This window comes from Callorhinus ursinus, unplaced genomic scaffold, assembly GCF_003265705.2.
Source record: "Callorhinus ursinus isolate GAN/ISIS: 27379988/994484 unplaced genomic scaffold, GSC_fseal_2.0 scaffold9, whole genome shotgun sequence".
Taxonomy (NCBI): domain Eukaryota; kingdom Metazoa; phylum Chordata; class Mammalia; order Carnivora; family Otariidae; genus Callorhinus; species Callorhinus ursinus.
In genome coordinates this window covers 36,999,261-37,020,990 of record NW_027397071.1, presented here as the reverse complement: position 1 = coordinate 37,020,990, position 21,730 = coordinate 36,999,261, and the positions used below count along the sequence as shown (strand labels likewise).

General features: G+C 35.4%; 1 protein-coding gene across 9 annotated transcripts in view; it reads left to right on the top strand.

Annotated features, from left to right (window-relative positions):
• NEXN (nexilin F-actin binding protein) overlaps positions 1 to 21,730 on the top strand; it is a 42,937-nt gene that overhangs the window by 18,955 nt on the left and 2,252 nt on the right. For 5 of the 9 annotated variants that reach the window (XM_073896468.1, XM_073896469.1, XM_073896471.1 and 2 more), the window contains 10 exons: positions 2,877 to 2,955; positions 4,357 to 4,548; positions 4,741 to 4,819; positions 4,897 to 5,045; positions 9,623 to 9,664; positions 10,846 to 11,040; positions 11,141 to 11,317; positions 13,069 to 13,257; positions 17,097 to 17,294; positions 20,887 to 21,108. In XM_073896468.1, coding sequence (XP_073752569.1) covers positions 2,929 to 2,955; positions 4,357 to 4,548; positions 4,741 to 4,819; positions 4,897 to 5,045; positions 9,623 to 9,664; positions 10,846 to 11,040; positions 11,141 to 11,317; positions 13,069 to 13,257; positions 17,097 to 17,294; positions 20,887 to 21,108 — 1,470 coding nt within the window. In that variant the 5' untranslated portion in view covers positions 2,877 to 2,928. The remainder of the gene's footprint in view (positions 1 to 2,876; positions 2,956 to 4,356; positions 4,549 to 4,740; positions 4,820 to 4,896; positions 5,046 to 9,622; positions 9,665 to 10,845; positions 11,041 to 11,140; positions 11,318 to 13,068; positions 13,258 to 17,096; positions 17,295 to 20,886; positions 21,109 to 21,730) is intronic. The other 4 variants (XM_073896474.1, XM_025871936.2, XM_073896475.1 and 1 more) reach the window with 3 other exon arrangements.

Here is a 21,730-nt window from a genome sequence, read left to right as displayed (position 1 = left end):
AATAATGTAATAATCATCCACAGGCTCACTGAACAACAAAAGTTAGGATTTTGTTAATAATTACATGGAATCCTGTCCCATCCACCTCCATCATATTGTCTTCTTCCAGAGAGAAAACTTTAGCCCCAATGGCTTCACTGGAAAGTTCTTGCAAACATTTAAGGAAAAAATGATTATCAGTTGTACATGAGGGAAGTCTTATAGAAAATTAAAGAAGAAATACTTCCCAACTCATTCTATGAGAGCAGTATTACTCCGTTAACAAAAGCAGATGTTACAAAAAAATAAAACTACAGACCAATATCTCCGATAAACATGGATGCAAAACTTAAAGTTTTATCAAATTGAATTTATCAGTATGTTTATGTTAAAAGGATACCTCTCCCTCTCCTACTCCCCTGCTTGTGTTCCTCCTCTCACCATCTCTCTCTGTCAAATAAATAAATAAAATCTTTAAAAAAAAAGAGAGACTCAAGATGTCATTACAGATTCAATGCAGTCCCAATCAAAATCTCAGCAGGCATTTTTACAGAAATTGACGACCTGATTCTAAAATTTATATGTGAATTCAAAGGACTCAGAATAGTCTAAACAAGTTTAAAAAGGAACAAAGAGTTACACTAACTTTTTCAAGGTTCATAAAGCTCACTAATTAGGCACCTGGGTAGCTGACTCAGTTAAGCATCCCACTCTTGATTTTGGCTCAGGTCATGATCTCAGGGTCCTGGATCAAGCCCCGCATCGGGCTCCCTGCTCAGCGGGAAGCCTGCTTCTCCCTCTCGCTCTTCCCCTGCTTGTGTTCCCTCTCTCGCTGTCTCTCTTTCTGTCAAATAAATAAAATCTTAAAAAAAGAAAGAAGTTATACATCTACCATAAGGCCTAGCCATTATACTTTACTTACTTGAGAAATAAAAAAGCATAAAAAAAAGACTTGTACATGAATATTCATAGTAACTTTATGTGTAATAGTAACTGTAAACAACCCAAATATCCATCAACAGATGAATGGTTAACAAATTGTGGTATATTCATACAATGGACTAATATTCAGTACTAAAAAGGAATGAACTATTGATACATGTAACAACATGGATGAATCTCAAAAATAATTATGCTGGGTAAAGAGGCCTGACAAAAGAGTACATACAATCTGATTCCATTTATAGAAAATTTAATATGCAGTGACCAAAAGTGTACCTGCCTGGGGATGGGGGTGAGAGAAGCAAGAAATGAAGGGAGTTAAGGGGTCTGAGAAAACCTTTGTGGGTAATGCATATATTCTCTTGATTATGGTTATGGTGTCACAAGGACATACATATATCAACTTATCAAATTGTGCATTATTTATTTATTTATTTTTAGAGATTTTATTCATTTGAGACAGAGAGATAGAGCAAGAGCATGAGCAGGGGAGAGGCAGAGGGCAAAGGAGAAGCAGGCTCTCCGCCAAACCAGGAGCCAGACATGGGGCTTGATCCCAGGACCTGGGGATCATGACCTGAGCTGAAGGCAGATGCTTAACCATCTGAGCCACCCAGGTGCCCCAAATTGTGCACTTTTTGAAAGTGTAGTTTATTGTATGTGTATTAGTAAAGCTGTTAAAATTTTTTAAGCCAATGGATAAAATTCTGAAAATTACTCAATTCAGAAGTAGGTAGGGAAAGAGTAATAGAGGAAGAAAAAGGCAAACAAGAATAGTAAAATGGTAGGCTTAAGTCCGTGCATATAAATACATTAAATGTTAATGGAATAAATGCTGCAATTAAAAGATATCAGAATTGGTTTTTCAAAAAAGCAAGGTCCAATTATATGGACAAATATAAAGTAAATGCCTAGAAAATTATATACATCATGCAGACTAAACTTAAGAAAGTTGGTGTGGCTATTTTAATATCAGATAAGTTCAAGACAATGAGATCAAAAGGAAATTTCATACTGATGAAGGAGTAATTTCAAAAAGAAGATATCATAATGCACATGCACTTAAAAGAGCTTGAAATTACATGAAAAAAATAACAGAATTAAAGGAAGAAATAGCCAATTCCACATAGTTGAAGACTGTTAGAAGAGCTAGGCCACACACACACACACACACACACACAAATTAGTAAAGACACAGATCTAAATAACACCATCAACTACCTTGAGCTAGTTGATATTTATAGAATAATATACCCAGTAACAGCAGAATAAAAATTCTTTTTTTTTTTTTAAAAAAAAAAGGTTTTATTTATTTATTTGACAGACACAGCGAGAGAGGGAATACAGGCAGGGGGGGTGGGAGAGGGAGGAGCAGGCTTCCTGCCAAGCAGGGAGCCCGATGCGGGGCTCGATACCAGGACCCTGGAGATTATGACCTGAGCCGAAGGCAGATGCTTAACTACTGAGCCACCCAGGCACTCCAGAATAATTCTTTGCAAGGGCTCTTGATACATTGACCACGCTATTCTGGACCATAAATTTATAAGGATCTTTTTTTTTAAGATTTATTTGAGAGAGAGTGTGTGTACATGAGCAAGGGGAAGGGCAGAGAAAGAGAAACTCAAGCAGACTCTATGCTGAGCATGGAGCCCTTTGCAGGACTTGATCTCACGATCCTGAGATCATGACCTGAGCTGAAATGAAGAGTTGGACACTCAACCAACTGAGCCACGCAGATGCCCCTATAAGGATCTCTTAATGCCATGTGCCTTGTCCCTTCTATACCCTGAATCTTGGGAAAAGGAGCTGAAGGTTATTCCAGTTTATTACTTGCCTGGATTGTGTCAGTATTTTTTGAGGAGCAATTAACATGCTGTTTCTGTTTACAAAAATACATAGCATATTAAGAATTAAGTAATTAAAAATCGTTATTCAGTACTAATCTATTTCTTCAGGTGCAAAAATATACAAAACTCTAAAATCACCGTGAGACCACATACAGCAAACATGAATGATATTTCCCAAAAGGCTGAGGTAAGTCTCCAACGTTAAAAAAAAAAAAATGGGGGAAACGTAGGATTGACTATAGAGCTGCGGAAATGGTAGAGCTGCTTGGTGGAAAGGTCACAGTTCATAATGACCTAGTGTCAGGATAGAAAATGTAAAAGCTAAAATTCACAGGCTGTTCTTGGGCCCAGTATTTTCATTTGGATTCTAATCTTGGCAGCATAATTATTAAATTTGTGAATGATGGTGAAGCGGATGTGATGGCTAGCACCTTGAACAGAATTTTAATACCTTAATAAGTCTTAGAAGTTACTTTTTTTAGTATTTAAAAAACTAGATTTGATGTATATCTTTAGGAGAAAGCAATAATTCACTCTCAGGAGAGGCTCCTTCTCAGCTACTTCTTCCAGCAGCTGCAGCAAAACTTCTCTTCACCTTTTTCTGGCTCTTGGCTGTACTTGGAGTTGTAGTAAGAAGAGTTCAGTTGCTGACACCCCAAAATTATGAAGTTTAAAAAAACCTTAAATGGCCAATGACATCATAAGATGATAATAAAATAGAGGCTGGGTATGCCACAGATTAATAAGTAACTTGCCATTATCACTAGGAGAAAAGGGTTTGATGTTCTGAGGCACCAACGTTTTATTTACTGAAATTTTTTAGCAATCTGCTTAATTTTTGAAACGATGAAAATAATTGGTTTTCCTGGTTTTACAGTGGAGGGAAATCTTTCCTCCAGTCTTTTACTAGATTCCTCCTTTCCTGGGAAGCTCTTTTGCCATCTCAGAGGTCAACCTACTTGGAATGATACAGCCTTTTTACACATTTTTAATGTTGGTGTACAGAGGTTCTAGATGGGTTGTGTAGTAGTCAACCTCTAAATCACTGCTTGTATGTGAAGACCCTGGCACATCTCGGCCATACATGGGAATAAAGGACTGCCCTTCAGTTTTATTCATATTTGATAGGGAAACAAGCAAGAGCATTGACATATGAAGTAGGCTTTAAACTTGAAAGCCTAAACTTTTGCCTTGTTTTCACTTTCACCTTATTTATTGAAATTAGTCCTGGTATCTTTTAAGTAAGAGATGTCAAATCTGAATTTTTAATAATGTAGGAAAATATATTGTTTTAAATTAGAATCCAGTATTCAATTTTTATATTTTACTAGCCTTCAGTTTCAGGGGAACATACCTACAAAATGGAACTTCTTTATATTAATAAGTTTTTATTCATATTTTCTAAATTTCATTTTTCATACTTAGACTTTAGAAAATAATCAGATTATGATTGTACAAATGTTTCAAACTCATTTCTATTTTGTTTCAATAAGTATTTCTTATATTGCTTATTCTGATCTATCTTTACTTGATTTCTTCCTATCTTATTTTTTTTTAACTTTCTTCTCTTTATTTTCTTCTAACGAAGATTCTGCTTTCTTCATCTAAACCTGTCCCAAAAACCTATGTGCCAAAACTTGGCAAGGGTGATGTAAAGGATAAGTTTGAAGCCATGCAGAGAGCCAGGGAAGAAAGAAATCAAAGGAGATCTAGAGATGAAAAACAAAGAAGAAAAGAACAATATATTAGAGAGAGAGAATGGAACAGGAGAAAGCAGGAGGTTATTTTATTTTATTTTATTCTTGTGCAAAATTAATTTTCATCTTTTTAATTTACACATTATTATTCACATTAACCATATTTTATATTAACTATAAAATAATTTTCTGTATTTATAAGTTAATTTCAAACTCGGTATATAATATAATTTAGTCTAAATTTTGGACATGTTCATATTTATTTAACCATTTAGATTAAAGAAATGCTTGCTTCTGATGATGAGGAAGAGGTATCTTCGAAAGTAGAAAAGGCTTATGTCCCAAAGCTAACAGGTAAGAAACTTGAGAGGGAAATAAATTGCAAAACGGGAAACATAGCAAAATATCAAACATGTTTCATATGTTCTTAGGAACTGTTAAAGGTAGATTTGCTGAAATGGAGAAACAAAGACAAGAGGAACAAAGAAAGAGAACGGAGGAGGAACGAAGACGCAGAATTGAGCAGGATATGTTAGAGAAGAGGAAGATCCAACGTGAATTAGCAAAAAGGGCTGAGCAGGTATACACTAAATATGAAATTGGTATTTACTTCAGAAACTGACTGTACAGAGTAAAACTAGTACATTGCCTAATTAAAATATTTTAATATAACATTAGCTTCTTAAATAGCAGCTAACTTGAAAACAAGATCTTAAGTACAAATATTTATTATCAAATGCCAAAAGGATAAGGGCAAAATGTCCTTATTTTAAGGTTGAATGCTGTACCATCTTGTCATTCAGTCCGTATTCCTTCCATGGACCACATTTCTTGTTTTTCCTGACACGTTAGAGGTTTTTACAAAGACGTAAGGGCAGTTTCACATAAACTATTCACAACGTGCTGGTCTTTCAATAGTAATCAATAAATACTTATTGGTTATTATTACACATTAAGGCATAATTAGGATACCTTCCCACTCAAGAATTTCAATCAAATCATATTTTATTTAATAATGTTATTGTCAGCTAGCTTAATAACTTTTTTGTTTTTTAAGATTTTATTTATCTGTTAGAGAGAGAGACAGAGCATCTAAGATGGGGGAGCTGCAGGGCAGAGGGAGGTGCAGGCTCTCCGCGGAGCAGGGAGCCCGATGTGGGGCTCGATCCCAGGACCCTGGGATCATGACTTGAGCAGAAGGCGGACGCTTAACCATCTGAGCCACCCAGGTGTCCCAGCTTTTTTTGTTTTTTAAGTTGGTGGTAGGAGAGGGGAGAAATATGTGACAGCTATTTGCTTTAGATAGCCATTATTGATGCCCATAGCTGCAGGGGACAAATTAGAAGGGAGAAAAAAATTATTACTATGATTTTATATAGTTTCTTTAATGGATTTAGAATTTCTATATATTTTAGTTTAAAGCATGAGAAGTAAGAGGTTGGTAAGCATTTTTAAAATACACCAAGAATCTGGGGGTGCTCGGGTAGCTTAGTCAGTTAAGTGTCTTGCCTTTGGCTTGGGTCATGATCCCGGGGTGCTGGGATTGAGCCCCCCATCTGGCTTCCTGCTCTGTGGGGAGGCCTGCTTCTCCCTCTGCCTGCCACTCCCCCTGCTTGTGCTCTCTCTCTCTCTGTCAAATAAAATATTTTATTTTTTAAAGATTTTTTTTTAGTACATATAGATGAAATGTCATGAAACCATTTTAGCTTCTCCTCCATCTCTCATCATTAACAAATTAACATAGTCTTCACAGTATAAAAACATTTTTATTGTGAAATTGTACTTGGCTCTTTTTTACCTACTCTTTTAAGTGCCATAAATCTACTTGCTACACTCCTTTCAGTTTCCTACCTTTCTGAAAATAAAAATGACAAAGAAGGCAAAGCATATGCCATACTTAAATGTAAAAGAAATTTATTTACCCAGATTTTGCAAACAACTACTTTCTGTGGCACAAATAGCCACTTATGACATATGCCAGATGAATTATAGAAAAGAATTGGAATTTCTTATATTTTATCACTTTGTACCTCTTTAGCTAAAGAAAGGATGACATGTACTTTATCTCTGCCATCTCCAGTCATCCAAGATGAGAATTCTTTTTTTTTTTTTAAGATTTTATTTATTTATTTGACACACACAGAGAGACAGCTAGAGAGGGAACACAAACAGGGCGAGCGGGAGAGGGAGAAGCAGGCTCCTGGCTGAGCAGGGAGCCCGATGCAGGGCTCGATCCTAGGATCCTGGGATCATGACCTGAGCCGAAGGCAGACTTTTAATGACTGAGCCGCCTAGGTGCCCCAGAGAATTCATTTTGCAATGAAATTTCACCCAGGAGTACAAATATAATAAATATTATAGATTTTATGTTGTAAATATAAAATATATTAGCAGATATAATTACATTTTTTAATATAAATTATAAAATAGGGTAATAAAATCAGACTAAAATATATAATTAAAATATAAGGATTTGACAACAAATAGTGGGTACGTGCATGGGGTTAGTCTACTTATTTTGAGTCTTATATACTTTTTCAGAAAGCACTAACTAGACTCATGAGACTTTAAGACCCACTACAACTCCAAGAACTGAATATATAGGCAGTGATTTCTCAAAAACTATGTGTGTGTTGAAGAGGTGAGTTTAAATATGATGAAGACATGGGATACTAAGAGAGGGCGACAAGGTATCAAGGAGAAAAACCCCAAAAAACACTTCTTTAGTAACTCCAGAAACTACATGGCAGGGTTCCTTAGAATCCTGGTTAATGAAACTTTTCGCTTATTACATTATTTGAGAATATGTAGGTAGAGCAAAATAAACTATTAATAGTAATTTTATCTTACAAATATGGAAAGTCCAATTTAAAAATTTAAGTACAGTTTCTGCTCAAGTCTAATAAAATTGAATATATCTTTGAATTTAAGAAGTATGACGTAGGTAATAAAGAAAATCTTAATGTTGGGGCACCCGGGTGGCTCAATTGGTGGAGCATGTGACTTGATTTTGGGGTCATCGGTTCGAGTCCCACATTGGGGGTGGAGTTTACTAAGAAAAATAAAGTCTTAACGTTAATTTGAAAAACCCACTTGTATAAGTCCATATTCAAGAATGCTTGAGAAGGGTTTCCTGACCCAGGAGGATAACTACCAGATTCTAGATCCTCTTATGATGAATTAAAAATGGGTATACTTTTTATACTGGATGTTAGAATCAAGGACCAATAAAACTTGGGGGAGAATCTTAATTCAGTATAATCTGGTTATCTTTGAGGACACTCTGACAGGCAAGGTTAACATCTATCAACTTAGAAAATAAGAATTTATTGGTAGGGGACTGGGATGTTGAAAATAAAGGGGACAAAAGGAAGTTCCTCTGGGAAGGAGTAAAAGGAATTTCCTTTTCATAATCAAAAGAAATAGTTGGGAAGCAGCTTTTCAGTGGTAGCTTCTGAGAGCCAACACTATAACAGAACTGAATGTCTCAGTTCTCTGTGAATATACTGACACCATGGCCACTCAGACAAATTCACCTTTTCCTTTGTTTATGGAAACCCAATGAAAATAAAATTATGTCAGTGGCTTAAAATGAGCAAAGAAGAAAGCATACAACAACAAAACAAAAGCCACTCCATAATATAATTTATTATCTTATCATAAGCTAATAAAAATCTGAGAAGGTTTTAGTAGCAAGTAAAAGAAATTTGGAGTTAAGAAATTTAGAATTTATCTTTCCTATACTGTCAGTGTCTGGCTTCTCACTGTATCTCCTAGAACTTTTTATTGAGAGACAAATGTGATTTGTCAAGGAATTGTTAGCATTCTTTGGAAGGGAAATACTTTTTTTTTTTAAGTTTATTTATTTATTTAAAGTAATCTCTACACCCAGTGTGGGGCTTGGACTCATGACCCTGAGATCAGATGTTACATGGTCTTCCAACAGAACCAGCAGGTACCCCTGAAAAGAAATAATTTTGTAATTATTTTATTATGGCTTAAAATTTTTCTTAGTACAATACATCATTCAATAAAACCTTCACCACTTACATAGCAAATCAGTGTAATATATAATTGTGCAAAAGAAATCATTCTAAACAAAACAATAAAATTATTAAAATGTAAAATAGATTTATTTTTAATAAATTATTCAGAATTTATTTTTCAAGAAATTTGGTATCTTAATAAAATGTATTAATTCTCCCGTGACAGAGAATATAGAAAAGGAAAGTGAAATGATGAAGAACAGGGACTTAGCAGGTCCAGTTCCTCCTATGAGCCAAGGTACAACAGAATTCCCTTAGACTGCATAAGGAACAAACCACTTCCAGACTCTTTCACTGATGTTAAAAATCACGTTAAAACAATAAACAATATGAATGTTTACTTTCTAACTTCTCCCATTTTCCCACTGCTTATGTTTCCTTTTCCTGAGATCTCAAACATTGCATTATTTGAATTGCCTAGCTTCTTTCTCATTTCTGTTTGTTACATACGTTAGCCTGCCGCTCGAGCTACCCTAATGGTGTTTCTTATGAATAATGTCCAAGTTGAGACCCCTTCTACTGAATGAGGGCCTTTCTTTCCTAGATGTGGTCAAAATAGAGAGTAAACAATTATATCGACCAGAATTCTTGTCCCTTCTAAACCAGCCATGTGAAAGTTAGTGCACTGCATTGTATTACCGTCAGTTATATTTTTGCCATATATTTATATTGCAAAATATAGTCATGATTATTTGATTACTACTGATAGGTTTTACTTTGGCTGGGGCAGAGACTGAGAATGGAGAAATGTTTCTGTATCTCAGTTTAAATTGCTAATTTAATTAATAATTGCTACTTGTAAGCTTACAGCAGGTCATAAGAATTTGGTCCATTATTCAAATTCCAGAATTACAAAGGTAGGCTTTAATTTTTTCTTAATATATTCCCTAGATATTGATTTGATGTCAAAATACAAAAACTAATATAAGGTTTAATCTCCACTTAGACATAATAGGCCAATTTGGAGAAACATAAAAATATTTCAAAAATTATAAATTTGAAAATTTACTGTAAGTCACAGCTAAATTACTTTTCAGTTGTATATTTAAAAGCAGAAAGCAGAAAGCAGAAATTCAGTGTAATGTAATGATATGAAATTCTCATTCAATAGATTGAGGACATAAACAATACGGGAACTGAATCAGCACGAGAGGTAAATGGACATTTCCTTTAATGAAACATCACCTAAAATTATCTGGTTCACAAATAATCTTTTAATTAAAAAATGAAAAGCATTTTTATTTTTATTATAATTATAGCAACAACAACAAAAAGGACAAAAGTATTTTGCAAAGCAAGATCATACTTTTGCACTTTCAAACACTAGCTTAGTGTCTTAAAAGTATGGAAAAAAAAAGTATGTTTTTGCTTTCATGGTTAGAGACACAAATCTCAGATTGAGATACTCTGCCAAGACTGTGTATTTCTTGAACTGTTACTAATGGTTGAGATTGTTGAAAGCTAACATTTTTTAAAAGCAGGGTTTTTTCCATCATTTGTCTTCCTCTTTCCTCAGAGTTCTTGATAGTTTGTTTTGATTATCACATACTAGTATCTAGTAACATGAAGGAATGTTCAACAACCACAAAAATTTTAGCTAATTCCTTTTTACCTAACAGAGAAGGTTAAGCATAAGTCAATTTGACGGTGTGCCTAAAACTACAGCCACACAAATTGGAAGCAGTTTTATTTTAGGGACATGTGTTACATATTATAACTTACTTTATTTTTGGAAAAAAGTTCAGAGGTAACAGTAGATTAATAGAATTAAAATGAATTTGAAAAACAAATTTAAGAATATTTTACTAGGACCAAATGCCGATGAGTATGGTCTATAAATGTTTTATAAATAACTTGGAAATACTGTTTGTTTTTCCTCACTAAATAATAGTTTTATTAAGTAGTTAAAAACTTGCATGGAGAAAAAAGTCCTATGGAGAGACTTTCTGTGTGTGTTTAAACAGAATCTATCCACCATCAAATTGATTTAGAGTACACTCACATGCACATCACCTTTTGTGGAACTAGTGCACGGACAGCTAAATTCAGATGATGTCATGCAGTTTTATCCAAACAGCTGTATTAACACCACCTTCTAGGAAAGAAGATGCTCCTTGAACCTTGTCAACAATGGATTTCAGTTAAATTAACTCAATGTACAATGAGTTCAGAGAAAGAACTATTGAATAGAAATCTGTAAAAAATATATATAAATTTTTGTTCTTCATAAATTGATGGCAATGTAATGAAACTCACCAATAATGGAGGCAAGATCCCATGAAACCTAAATTTTGGTTAGCAAGAAATATGCTAATTTTCTATTTTATAAATTAGGAAGGAGACGATTCACTACTTGTAACAGTGGTACCTGTCAAATCACACAAAAGTTCTGGAAAGATGAAGAATTTTGAGGATCTAGAGAAAGAACGAGAAGAAAAAGAAAGGGTCAAACATGAAGAAGATAAAAGAATAAGATATGAAGAACAACGGCGATCTCTCAAGGAAGCAAAGAGTCTTTCATTGGTCATGGTAATTTTTATTTTTATTTTTTTTAGGTACAAATCAAAGCAGTTAAGTTACTAGCATTTCCTTTTATGATTAACAGATGTGTTTGCACAATGTTTCTTAGGATGATGAACTAGAAAGTGAGGCAAAAAAAGAATCCCTTTCTCCTGGAAAACTGAAACTAACTTTTGAAGAATTGGAAAGACAAAGACAAGAAAACCGAAGGAGGCAAGCTGAAGAGGAAGCAAGACAACGTTTAGAAGAAGAGAAACGTGCTTTTGAAGAAGCAAGGCGGCAAATGGTAAAATAAATATATATATAAAACATATTTTAAAAAAAATATATATTTTTTTAAAGATTTTATTTTTAAGTAATCTTTACACTCAACATGGGGCTCGAACCAAGAGTTGCACGCTCTACCAAGTGAGCCAGCAGATGCCCCTATAATATATGTATTTATATATAATGATATATATAATATATGATATATAACCTACAAATGATATTTTATATATGTCATATAAATGTTATATATAAAAAATTTAATTTTAGGGAAGGAAGCTGGCTTTAAATAAAATTCATTCCTATAAATTCAAGGAGATTGTCTATATAAAAGGGTCTGATTTTGAAACTGTACATATTTCCTATATAAAATGTATCTGTATTATTTTCTAGTTTCCCTTTATGATGGGACATTTTACCTAATATGCTTTAAATTTTTATTTTTGTTATAAATTATAAATATGTAAAATAAGTCAATGAACCTGGTTTCTCTTTATCTGTTAATTCAGCCTGCAGTGTTTTTAATGACAGGGTACAGCACATGCACACTTTCAAGTCTAATCATAAGTGTACACTTAGTTTTAGTCCAGTTTTTCAAATATTTGAACTTATCAAAATAAATTTACTATGGAATATGCAGTTTGTCATATAAGGTATGTAGGGGTGGGTGTGTGTGTGTGTGTGTGTGTGTGTGTGTGTGTGTGTGTCTAGAGGTATGGAGTGTAGTGGTTAAGAGCATAGTTTCTGGAACCACACTGCCTGGATTCACATATCTCTTGTTTATTTAGTGTGTAACCAGGGACAAGTTATTTAACCCCTCTATGTCTTAGTTTCCTTATTTGTAAAATGGTGAAAATAATTGTGTCTACCTCTTAAATTGTATGTGAGTTAATACAGAAAGCATTTAAAGTAATATCTGGCATATTAATAGGTGCTGTAAAATGATAACTATTATTAATAACTATATCAATAAAATTGAAATAAAAAATACTGATTCCAAATCTCATTATAAATTTTTTGAATTTTAATGGAATATCTATAATTTTTAAAAAGTTTCAGAATTTCTTGATCAACTTTCATTAATGATGTCCTAAGGACTGTATCTACAAAAGTTAAATTCTCTAGACATTTGTTTGAAAATGTTATTACCTCTGGGTAATTATAATTGCATAATATGTACACACTTGAGCTACCAGTGGTGATCAATTTCGTGAAAATAGAAATATCAATCAAATCATAAATTTCAATAAATAATTATAATTTTAATTATAAAATAATAAAATTTGAATTTTATAAAACATAGTTCCAGGTAATCTTTTATCTGATTAGTATAAGGAAAAGTACCATAGTTCATAGTAAAATATCCATGAAAATTACAAAATGAGAACTTTTACTACAAAAGAGACTCTATAGATATACTTGAAGCATAGTAAGTACACACACGCATTTTATGTTTTGTTCTGGAAGAGTTAATATTTATTAGAACTCTTAAATGACCCCTTAAATTCTTTCAAACACTCAATTTATCTATTTAAAAATTTGACTTTCATGGGAACTGTTATTTAACTTGAGTACATCTTTATTTGGAATTTCTCCAAATTTGAATACTTTATCAGATAAGAAATTATAAAGGAAGGGAAATTTGGTCAAATATATTAAGGGCAAGAAAATATTTGTGTGTGAGGTGGCCAATTCTGTGCCTTTTGATTGATAATTCATTCCTACCCTTGATGAATCTCAGTTCTTAGTAATGAGTTGTTTCTTGGTTAGGTAAATGAAGAGGAGGAAAACCAAGACACAGAAAAAATTTTAAAAGGGTACCGCCCTGGTAAACTCAAACTCAGTTTTGAAGAAATAGAAAGACAAAGGAGAGAAGATGAAAAAAGGAAGGCAGAAGAAGAAGCCAGGAGGAGAATAGAGGAAGAAAAGAAGGCATTTGCTGAAGCAAGGAGAAGCATGGTAAGATAGAATATAACTGGAGAATGCCATTAGGATTCAACTTTTTTAAGAGTATGTTAAGAGGGGGTGCCTGACTGGTTCAGTCAGTATTGTATGCAAGTCTTGGGGTTGTGAGTTTGAGCCCTATGTTGGGTATAGCGATTACTTTAAAAATTTTTTAAATTTGGGGTGCCTGGGTGGTGCAGTCAATTAAGCATTCAACTCTTGGTTTGGCTCAGGTTGTGATCTCAGGGTCTTGACATTGAGCCTGTCAGGCTCCACGCTCAGCACAGTGTTTGAGACTCTCTCCCTTTGCTCCTTCCCCCTGTACTCAGATACACACTCACTGTCTCTCAAATAAACCTTAATTTTTTTTAATTAAAAAAATAGAGTATGTAAGAAAAATAATTAAACTTTAGATATTATTATTTCTGGAATCTGTCGAAAGTAGGGATAGCAAATAAGCTTTAAAGTCTCCTATGGCATTAACACCTATCAGTTAAAGGTGTTTGCTTCAGTGTAATGTTGAGAAGGTTCTGATTAAGTTGCTATGCCTGGCTTAAAGGATTGAATATTATCTTCCTTCTCTGGGAAGGCATGTTTTCCGGAAGTATCTAAGCAGAGATTTTCCTACTCTACCTTTTCTTCCATTCTCTCCATTCTTCTTTCCCTTCCCACATTTCCTCCTTCACTTCTTCCCTCCCTCCTTCCTTTCTTTCCTCCTTTCATTTCACTTTCCATCCCATCCAGTACATATTAAATGACCAAAGCCATTTAATCACAATTATTTAATTCTCCAAAATGCTCACCCATCACTTCTGGATATTGTTACCAAAATTAATTCCATCACAAAGTTACACCCCCTATACCACTTTTTAATGTTTGTAAAATGTACAGTTATCTCACAAACTATTTTCAAGCAAGTTGACCTATAAATGCTGCATCTCCTTCTTGAAACATAAAAAGTACGTTCTACGCCCAACATGGGGCTTGAACTACAACCTGACGATCGAGAGTTGCAGGCTCTACCGATTGAGCCAGCCAGGTGCTCCCCCTCTTCTTGAAACATTTTAATTGGCTTCAGTGATATCATGACCTAGTTTTCTTCCTATGTCTGGGGGAGCTTCAGGCACATATATCCATGTGTTTATTTGGCTTCATTACCCATCCAGATGGTCAAACCAAAAAGTTGGGAGTCTTAAAGACTTCCACCTTCTCATTCATGCCTCACATCCAGTCATTCACTAAGTCTCATTCATTCTACCTTCTAAATCACTCTAAAAATCGATCAGGTTTTCCCTCATTTCCACTGCCATTGTTACCCTTCCTTGGGTCACCTATCTCCTCCCAGGTCACAGTTATCTCTAGCCTCAAACCAACTCCTATTTAATTTGCTTTCTTGTCTATAATCCATTCTTCTTTGTAAAGACAAGAGTGATCTTTCTCGCTCTCTCTTTCAGGTAAATTTGTGTTACTATTTTGCTTAAGAATTTTCCACTTCCCTTAACCAAAAATCTAAAAATTTTTTAAATCTAAAAATTTTTTAAAGAAATTTCCTTATAATATTGTCCTAGTATATTTTTCCAGTTTCATTTCTTTATTCTTAATCTGCCATCTTTGTTCTGGACATACTAAATTTCTCCCAATTTCTTCAAAATACTGTGCTCTCATCCATCTCTGGACCTTCATAAATGCTGAATGAAACATGCCCCTCTTTCCTTTCCCCATGCTCTGCTGTCTCCTATTCATATTTTCCATTTCCTCTGAGAATCCTTTCCTGAGGACACAAGTTCCAAAGACGTGTTCTTTCTGTGCATTCTTGTGGATTTTGTACTCCCCTGGTGTAGCACTAATGTATTGTTGTTGCTTACAGCTATCGTTCTCACTCATGAGGCTGAGACTGTTCATCAGGCACATGGCAGAAAGCATTCTAGCATAACAAATTTCCTATAAATGTTTGTGGAGTATATTAAAACTATCTTTCTAAAGAATAATTCTTATTTACTTGCTCAGTAAACGCTACCCCTGACATAGGGCTTGAACTGACAACCCCACGATCAAGAGTTGCATCTCTACTGACTGAGCCAGCCAGGTGCCCCTTAAAACGATCTTGTGTGTAAAACTAGGTAATCCTTGTTTCACAAATGATTTCTGCACAGAAAGCCCATAAATAAACATTGTGAAGGCACTTAATTTTTGGAGAATAAGCAGGTTCAGAAGTGATAGACAAGAAGTAGCTGTGAAGATCAGGAGATCTAATCCTAGGGACAGATTTTTAGGCTGAAACTGCCATGATTCACTAGTAGAAAAAGTGTAGGGAAGGAAAACTGCATTAATCCAAAACTCTAGTTTCCTAGAGATATTTCTGTATCAGGAAAGAGAAACTTTTTCCTTCATTTATGTTGTTTTTTTTATCCAGGGCCATATTTTAACTTTGTATTACAGCTCAGTTAGCTTATATATTAATAAAAATTTTTGGCAATCTTTGGATTGTAAGACCACGTAAACATTGTTTCTGAGTTGAGTTTATTCTTTGGTAAAGCCTGTCATATATAAAACAAATAATTACCCTTTGCCTTCTTATTACCCTATGTCTTCTTTAGCCACAGGGTCTTAATTCAGGCCAGATGTTTATTTTCTACTCTCAGGGGATAGAAAAACAGAATTAGGTAATTGCTTTTCATGGTAAAATGTATTCCAAGTCAGTGATTTAAAAGCAAAGTTTCTATTTGCAATTTAGGGATTGCCTTTATTATAGGGAATGATAATATAATAAAACTGCCATTGGGGGACTCCTGGGTGGCCCAGTTTGTTGGTTAAGCTACTGCCTTCGGCTCAGCTCGGGTCATGATCCCAGGGTACTGGGATCAAGTCCCACATGGGGCTCCCTGTTCAGCGGAGAGCCTGTTTCTCCCTCTGCCTCTGTCTCCCTCCCTCCCTGCTCATGCTCTCTGACAAATAAATAAAATCTTAAAAAAAAAAAAAACTGCCATTGGGAGCTTACTATTGGGTATCAGACACACTGTAAACATTTCCAAACTTTGTCATGACAACTATATGAAAAGTCGTTACAGATAGGGAAACTCACAGAGGCTGGGTAACTTGCCCAAGGTCACAACCTAATGGCAGTTAGATATGTAATTCATGAAATTACAAAAAGATAGTCTAAATCATTATTTATAATTTTATTAGGTTTTTGAAGGTTTGAATCCCACCTTTGCCACTTAGTATTTGTGTTGACTCTGGAAAAGTTAGTGCCTGAGTTTCTCATCTATAATGGAGGATATTAATAATATCTATTTCATAAGATTACAGGATTAAATAAATCAATGTAAAGTGCTTAGAATTTACATGGCAGCTCTAAGTATTAACTATTATTTAATTAACTGGACAGTAAATAAATTAGTACAAAAAAATTACAGCATTAAGAATGATTTTTACCTGATTATGAAAGAATCATGGGTTATCTAATTCATTCATTCAAACCATGATTTAATGGAAATGCTCTATTTTAATTAGCAGAATGGAAATTCATTTTAATTCAATTCAAAGTGTTCTCCGTATCAGAAAATCTTAATATCTAATTCAAATTACTCATAATACAAATTCAAAGGATTTGTGTTCACTGGAGCAGAAAACAGATGGTCACCATTTCCTCTGTAACCACAAAATACCTTAGTCTTATATTTTCTAGTAATTTCTCCCTTGTTTATTGTTTTATACTTTTGAAGAGATTTAGGTCTCCAAATTTTTAGTTCAGTGTGAAACCCTTCTATTCAAGTAATCAGTTTCTACAAAAAAAATTTCCTTTTTAGTTTGTGTAATTTTGGCAAAAGTAATAAAAGAATTATTTTAAATAGGTAGTAGATGATGACTTCCCAGAGATGTATAAAACAATTTCTCAAGAATCTCTTACACCGGGAAAACTGGAAATTAATTTTGAAGAATTACTAAAACAAAAAATGGAAGAAGAAAAACGACGAACAGAGGAGGAAAGGAAGCATAAGCTAGAGATGGAAAAACAGGAATTTGAACAACTGAGACAAGAAATGGGAGAGGTGAGATTTTAAGAAATACCATTTATATTCTTCAAATATTTATTAATGTAAGTATTTTACATGTAGTATCTTACAATAACTTTTTAAGTATTATTATTCACATAAAGGACACAGCATACTATGAGGCACTTGGTACAAGTTTTGGCATAGTTATGAGCACTTTCTAGCCTGCTATAACTCTGCTTCTTTCTTACTAGGTTAAAACATATATGATTGCAAGTGACTAACATACTACTATAGTACCTTAAGTAAATATTTCTTCCTATATACCTCACAATTATGTGGTTACATTATGATGGAGAATTGTTTCCTAAAGTGCTTACTATGCCCATTTTTTATATTTATGTTCCTTGAAATAAACAAACTGATTAGTCAAAATAAAATTACAAGAGTACCATGGATACCAGTAGGAACATCAGTTTGGCAAGTCTTTGAATCATTTTATTTTACTCAATTAGAACTCTCATGGTAAGTATTTCAGTATGATTTCTCTAGTATTGAAGTGAAATAAATACATTTATCTATATAAATATAGACTGTACAGGGCAGCCTCGGCCCTCACAGGACCCTGTGCTTAGACAGGCTGTGCGTAAGGTTTAATGTTCTAAGGTTGTCATCTTGATTTTTAATTTAAAAATTGGCTCAGTTGGTTGAGCGACTGCCTTCGGCTCAGGTCATGAACCTGGAGTCCCGGGATTGGGTCCCACATCGGGCTCCTTACTCGGCAGGGAGTCTGCTTCTCCCTCTGACCCTCTTCCCTCTCATGCTATCTCTCATTCTCTCTCTGTCAAATAAATAAAATCTTTTAAAAAAATAAAGTAAAATTTAAAACTTAAAATTTAATTAACACCGTAATCTTATCTTTGAATTTGTGTGTTTAAGTGAAAGCTGATTGGACAATGGAGCATGTGCTAGACTTTTGAGCCGTGGCTCAAATCTTCTGCTGTCCCCTGCCTCTCTATGGTGCATTTTTTTTCCTATCTCCTGATGCCCCAAGGCCCTTTCTAAACGGTTCCTTCCCACAGCTGCATCCCTCCATCTGGATGGCCAGTTGTGTAGGCAGAAGAGGGGAGATAGAAAAGGGGGGCAGCATTCCACTGTCACCCTCGGCCTCTGATGGGGGGTAGCTCTTGGCAGCAACATGATCAGGGTCAGGGATCAGCACACAGCCCGGTGACTTGGGGTGAAACAAGCAGTGGTTGTCCCAGGCTCTAACTGGCAGTGATGTGGCGTGTTTGGCAGGCAGCTTGGTGGGGACCTTTTGCCAACTCCTGATCTAGGCACCAAATGGGATCCTATGCAGAGGTTGCAATCTCTTAGAAGTTGCCTCTTTTGTCATGGGTTGGGGCAATGGACCTGTGGGGATATTTACTTCCTTGCCCCAATCAAGAGACTATAAATACTATATAAATATATAAGTAATAATATCATGAATATGCTGTAGGAAAATATTCCAAGGTCTAGCCTTATTTTAAAAATGTAATAGCGGGGCGCCTGGGTGGCTCAGTCGTTAAGCGTCTGCCTTCGGCTCGGGTCATGAGGGATCGAGCCCCACATTGGACTCCCTCCTAGGTGGGAAGCCTGCTTCTCCCTCTCCCACTTCCCCTGCTTGTGTTCCTTCTTTCGCTGTGTCTCTAATAAATAAAATCTTTTAAAAGAAAATTTTATTTTATAAAGGATGACGAAAATGAATTGCCTAGAAAAACTTGTAAATTTTATTAGTTGAATCATTAATTTTGACCAGAATGTTTTGGGAACCAACGATGGGAGGTACATAACAAATTTGTTAGGTTTCTGGTATTTTAGGAGTTGTCTCTTTTCACCCACATAGACTAAAAAGTGAAGGTACTGTAAGTTCTTTTTCCCCTTTGGTTGAACCAAAAAATTAACCCTCATTTCGAATCATCCACTGTGACCCCACCCCTCCACACCTTCATTCCCCTTCTCTACTAACCCCTCCCCACCCCTAGAATTCTGTCTTCTCCAGGAAAAGTATACCGGGAATAACTGCATTTTTTTTTTTAACATTTCATATAGTGAGATTAGGGTTTAGTGTAAGAAGTATACAAAGAACTAGTAATAAACTGTGAAAAGCCAAGGGAAACCAGAATAAAAAGTATTTAAGATAAAAAATGGTTTAAAGAATTGGAGCCCAATTTTGGTAGACTCCTTTTTCTTGGCAGAATATAAAATTGAGACTGGAAGTGATATGTTATCAAATGTAGGGATTTTGCCAGGCTGTACTGTATAAAGAGTTCATTCAGTTAACTTGAGTATTAAAAGTGATATTTATTAGGGGCGCCTGGGTGGCTCAGTTGTTGGGCATCTGCCTTCGGCTCAGGTCATGATCTCAGGGTCCTGGGATCGAGCCCCGCATATGGCTCCCTGCTCCGCGGGAAGCCTGCTTCTCCCTCTCCCACTCCCCCTGCTTGTGTTCCCTCTCTTGCTGTGTCTCTGTCAAATAAATAAAATCTTGGGGGGCAAAAAGTGGTATTTATTAGACTATCATCAAAACAAAGGAGGAACTTTAGGATACTCTGGCTCTATATAGAGACTAAAAAATCATGTCCAGGGCGCCTGGGTGGCTCAGTTGGTTAAGCAACTGCCTTCGACTCAGGTCATGATCCTGGAGTCCCGGGATCGAGTCCCACATCGGGCTCCCTGCTTGGCAGGGAGTCTGCTTCTCCCTCTGACCCTCTTCCCTCTTGTGCTCTCTAACTCTCATTCTATCTCTCTCAAATAAATAAATAAAATCTTTAAAAAAAAAAAAAATCATGTCCAGGGGGCTAAGTGACAAGGCAAAAGGCCACATGGTATCAAAGTCAGAACTAGAATTTATATCGGACTCCCAGCCCCCTGTTCTTACATTTCTTCATCTTCCCCTAAACATGGATTTTCCTGTGGTTCCTGGTATAAAGATTTTATTTGACAGAGACACAGCGAGAGGGAACACAAGCAGGGGGAGGGGGAGCGGGAGAGGGAGAAGCAGGCTTCTGCTGAGCAGGGAGCCTGATGCGGGGCTCAGTCCCAGGACCCTGGGATCATGACCCGAGCCGAAGGCAGACACTTAACGACTGAGCCACCCAGGTGCCCCATAATCTTGATATGCATATTTTAGTTTTAGGACGTTATAACGAAATATTAAATGAAGTTTTGAGCCATATCCCGTAATGAAATATTTTAAATAAGATGTTATCTAAAGTCTTAAATTTGTAGCATTACTTTTATTTTTTTTAAAGATTTTATTTATTTATTTGGGAGAGATATTTGAGAGAGAGAGAGAATGAGAGATAGAAAGCACGAGAAGGAAGAGGGTCAGAGGGAGAAGCAGACTCCCTGCTGAGCAGGGAGCCCGATGCGGGACTCGATCCCAGGACTCCAGGATCATGACCTGAGCCGAAGGCAGTTGCTTAACCAACTGAGCCACCCAGGCGCCCTGTAGCATTACTTTTAATCAGTAAATTTAGGCGTTGTATTTAGGGAACAGGTTAAGCTTTATTTTTGGCTTCAAGTAAGAAATGAACACCTTTTGGATGGTTTATTGTACAAACTGATTTTCTGGTATTTAATATATAAAAATATATTTTTTAAGGAAGAGGAAGAACATGAAACCTTTGAATTGAGTAGGGAATATGAAGAATTAATCAAATTGAAAAGAAGTGGCTCTATTCAAGCCAAAAATCTAAAAAGCAAGTTTGAAAAGATTGGACAATTGTCTGAAAAAGAAATACAGAAAAAAATAGAAGAAGAACGAGCAAGAAGGAGAGCAACTGACCTCGAAATTAAAGAGCGAGAAGCAGAAAACTTTCATGAGGTACACTGTATTTAACAGTTACGGTATAGTAATTATGATGAATTTAGAAATGTAACATTGACTTTGAAATAAGTTTTGGTACTTACGATTAACCATCGGTATATATAATAATCTAGGAACTAAATAGCAAAAGCACATTAAGATCTTAAGAGACTTTGAAAGGTTGCCTCAGTCTAGCATTGTTTCAAAAATGGCTTTTATTAGAATTAAATAGCCTATAGTGAACATCACTCTGGAAAAAATACTTTAAAAATATTTATGGCACAGGACACCTGGGTGGCTCAGTTGGTTAAGCATCTGCCTTAAGCTCAGGTTATGATCCCAGGGTCCTGGGATTGAGTCCCACATCAGGCTTCCTGCTCAAGGGGGAGCCTGTTTCTCTCTCTCTCTCTCCCTCTCCCTGCTGTTCCCCCTGCTTGTGTTGACAATAAATCTTTAAAAAATATATTTATGGCACAAATTTTAGTTTGAATAATTAGAACCAGTCTACATATGGGTTAAAATAAACTCGAGATTATTCGTACTTACTTTAAGGATGACGCCAGTAAAGCTTAATGATCTGCTCAAAGTCATGCCAATAATTCAGTGACAGAGCCTAAATTAGAATTCAGAGGACATGAAT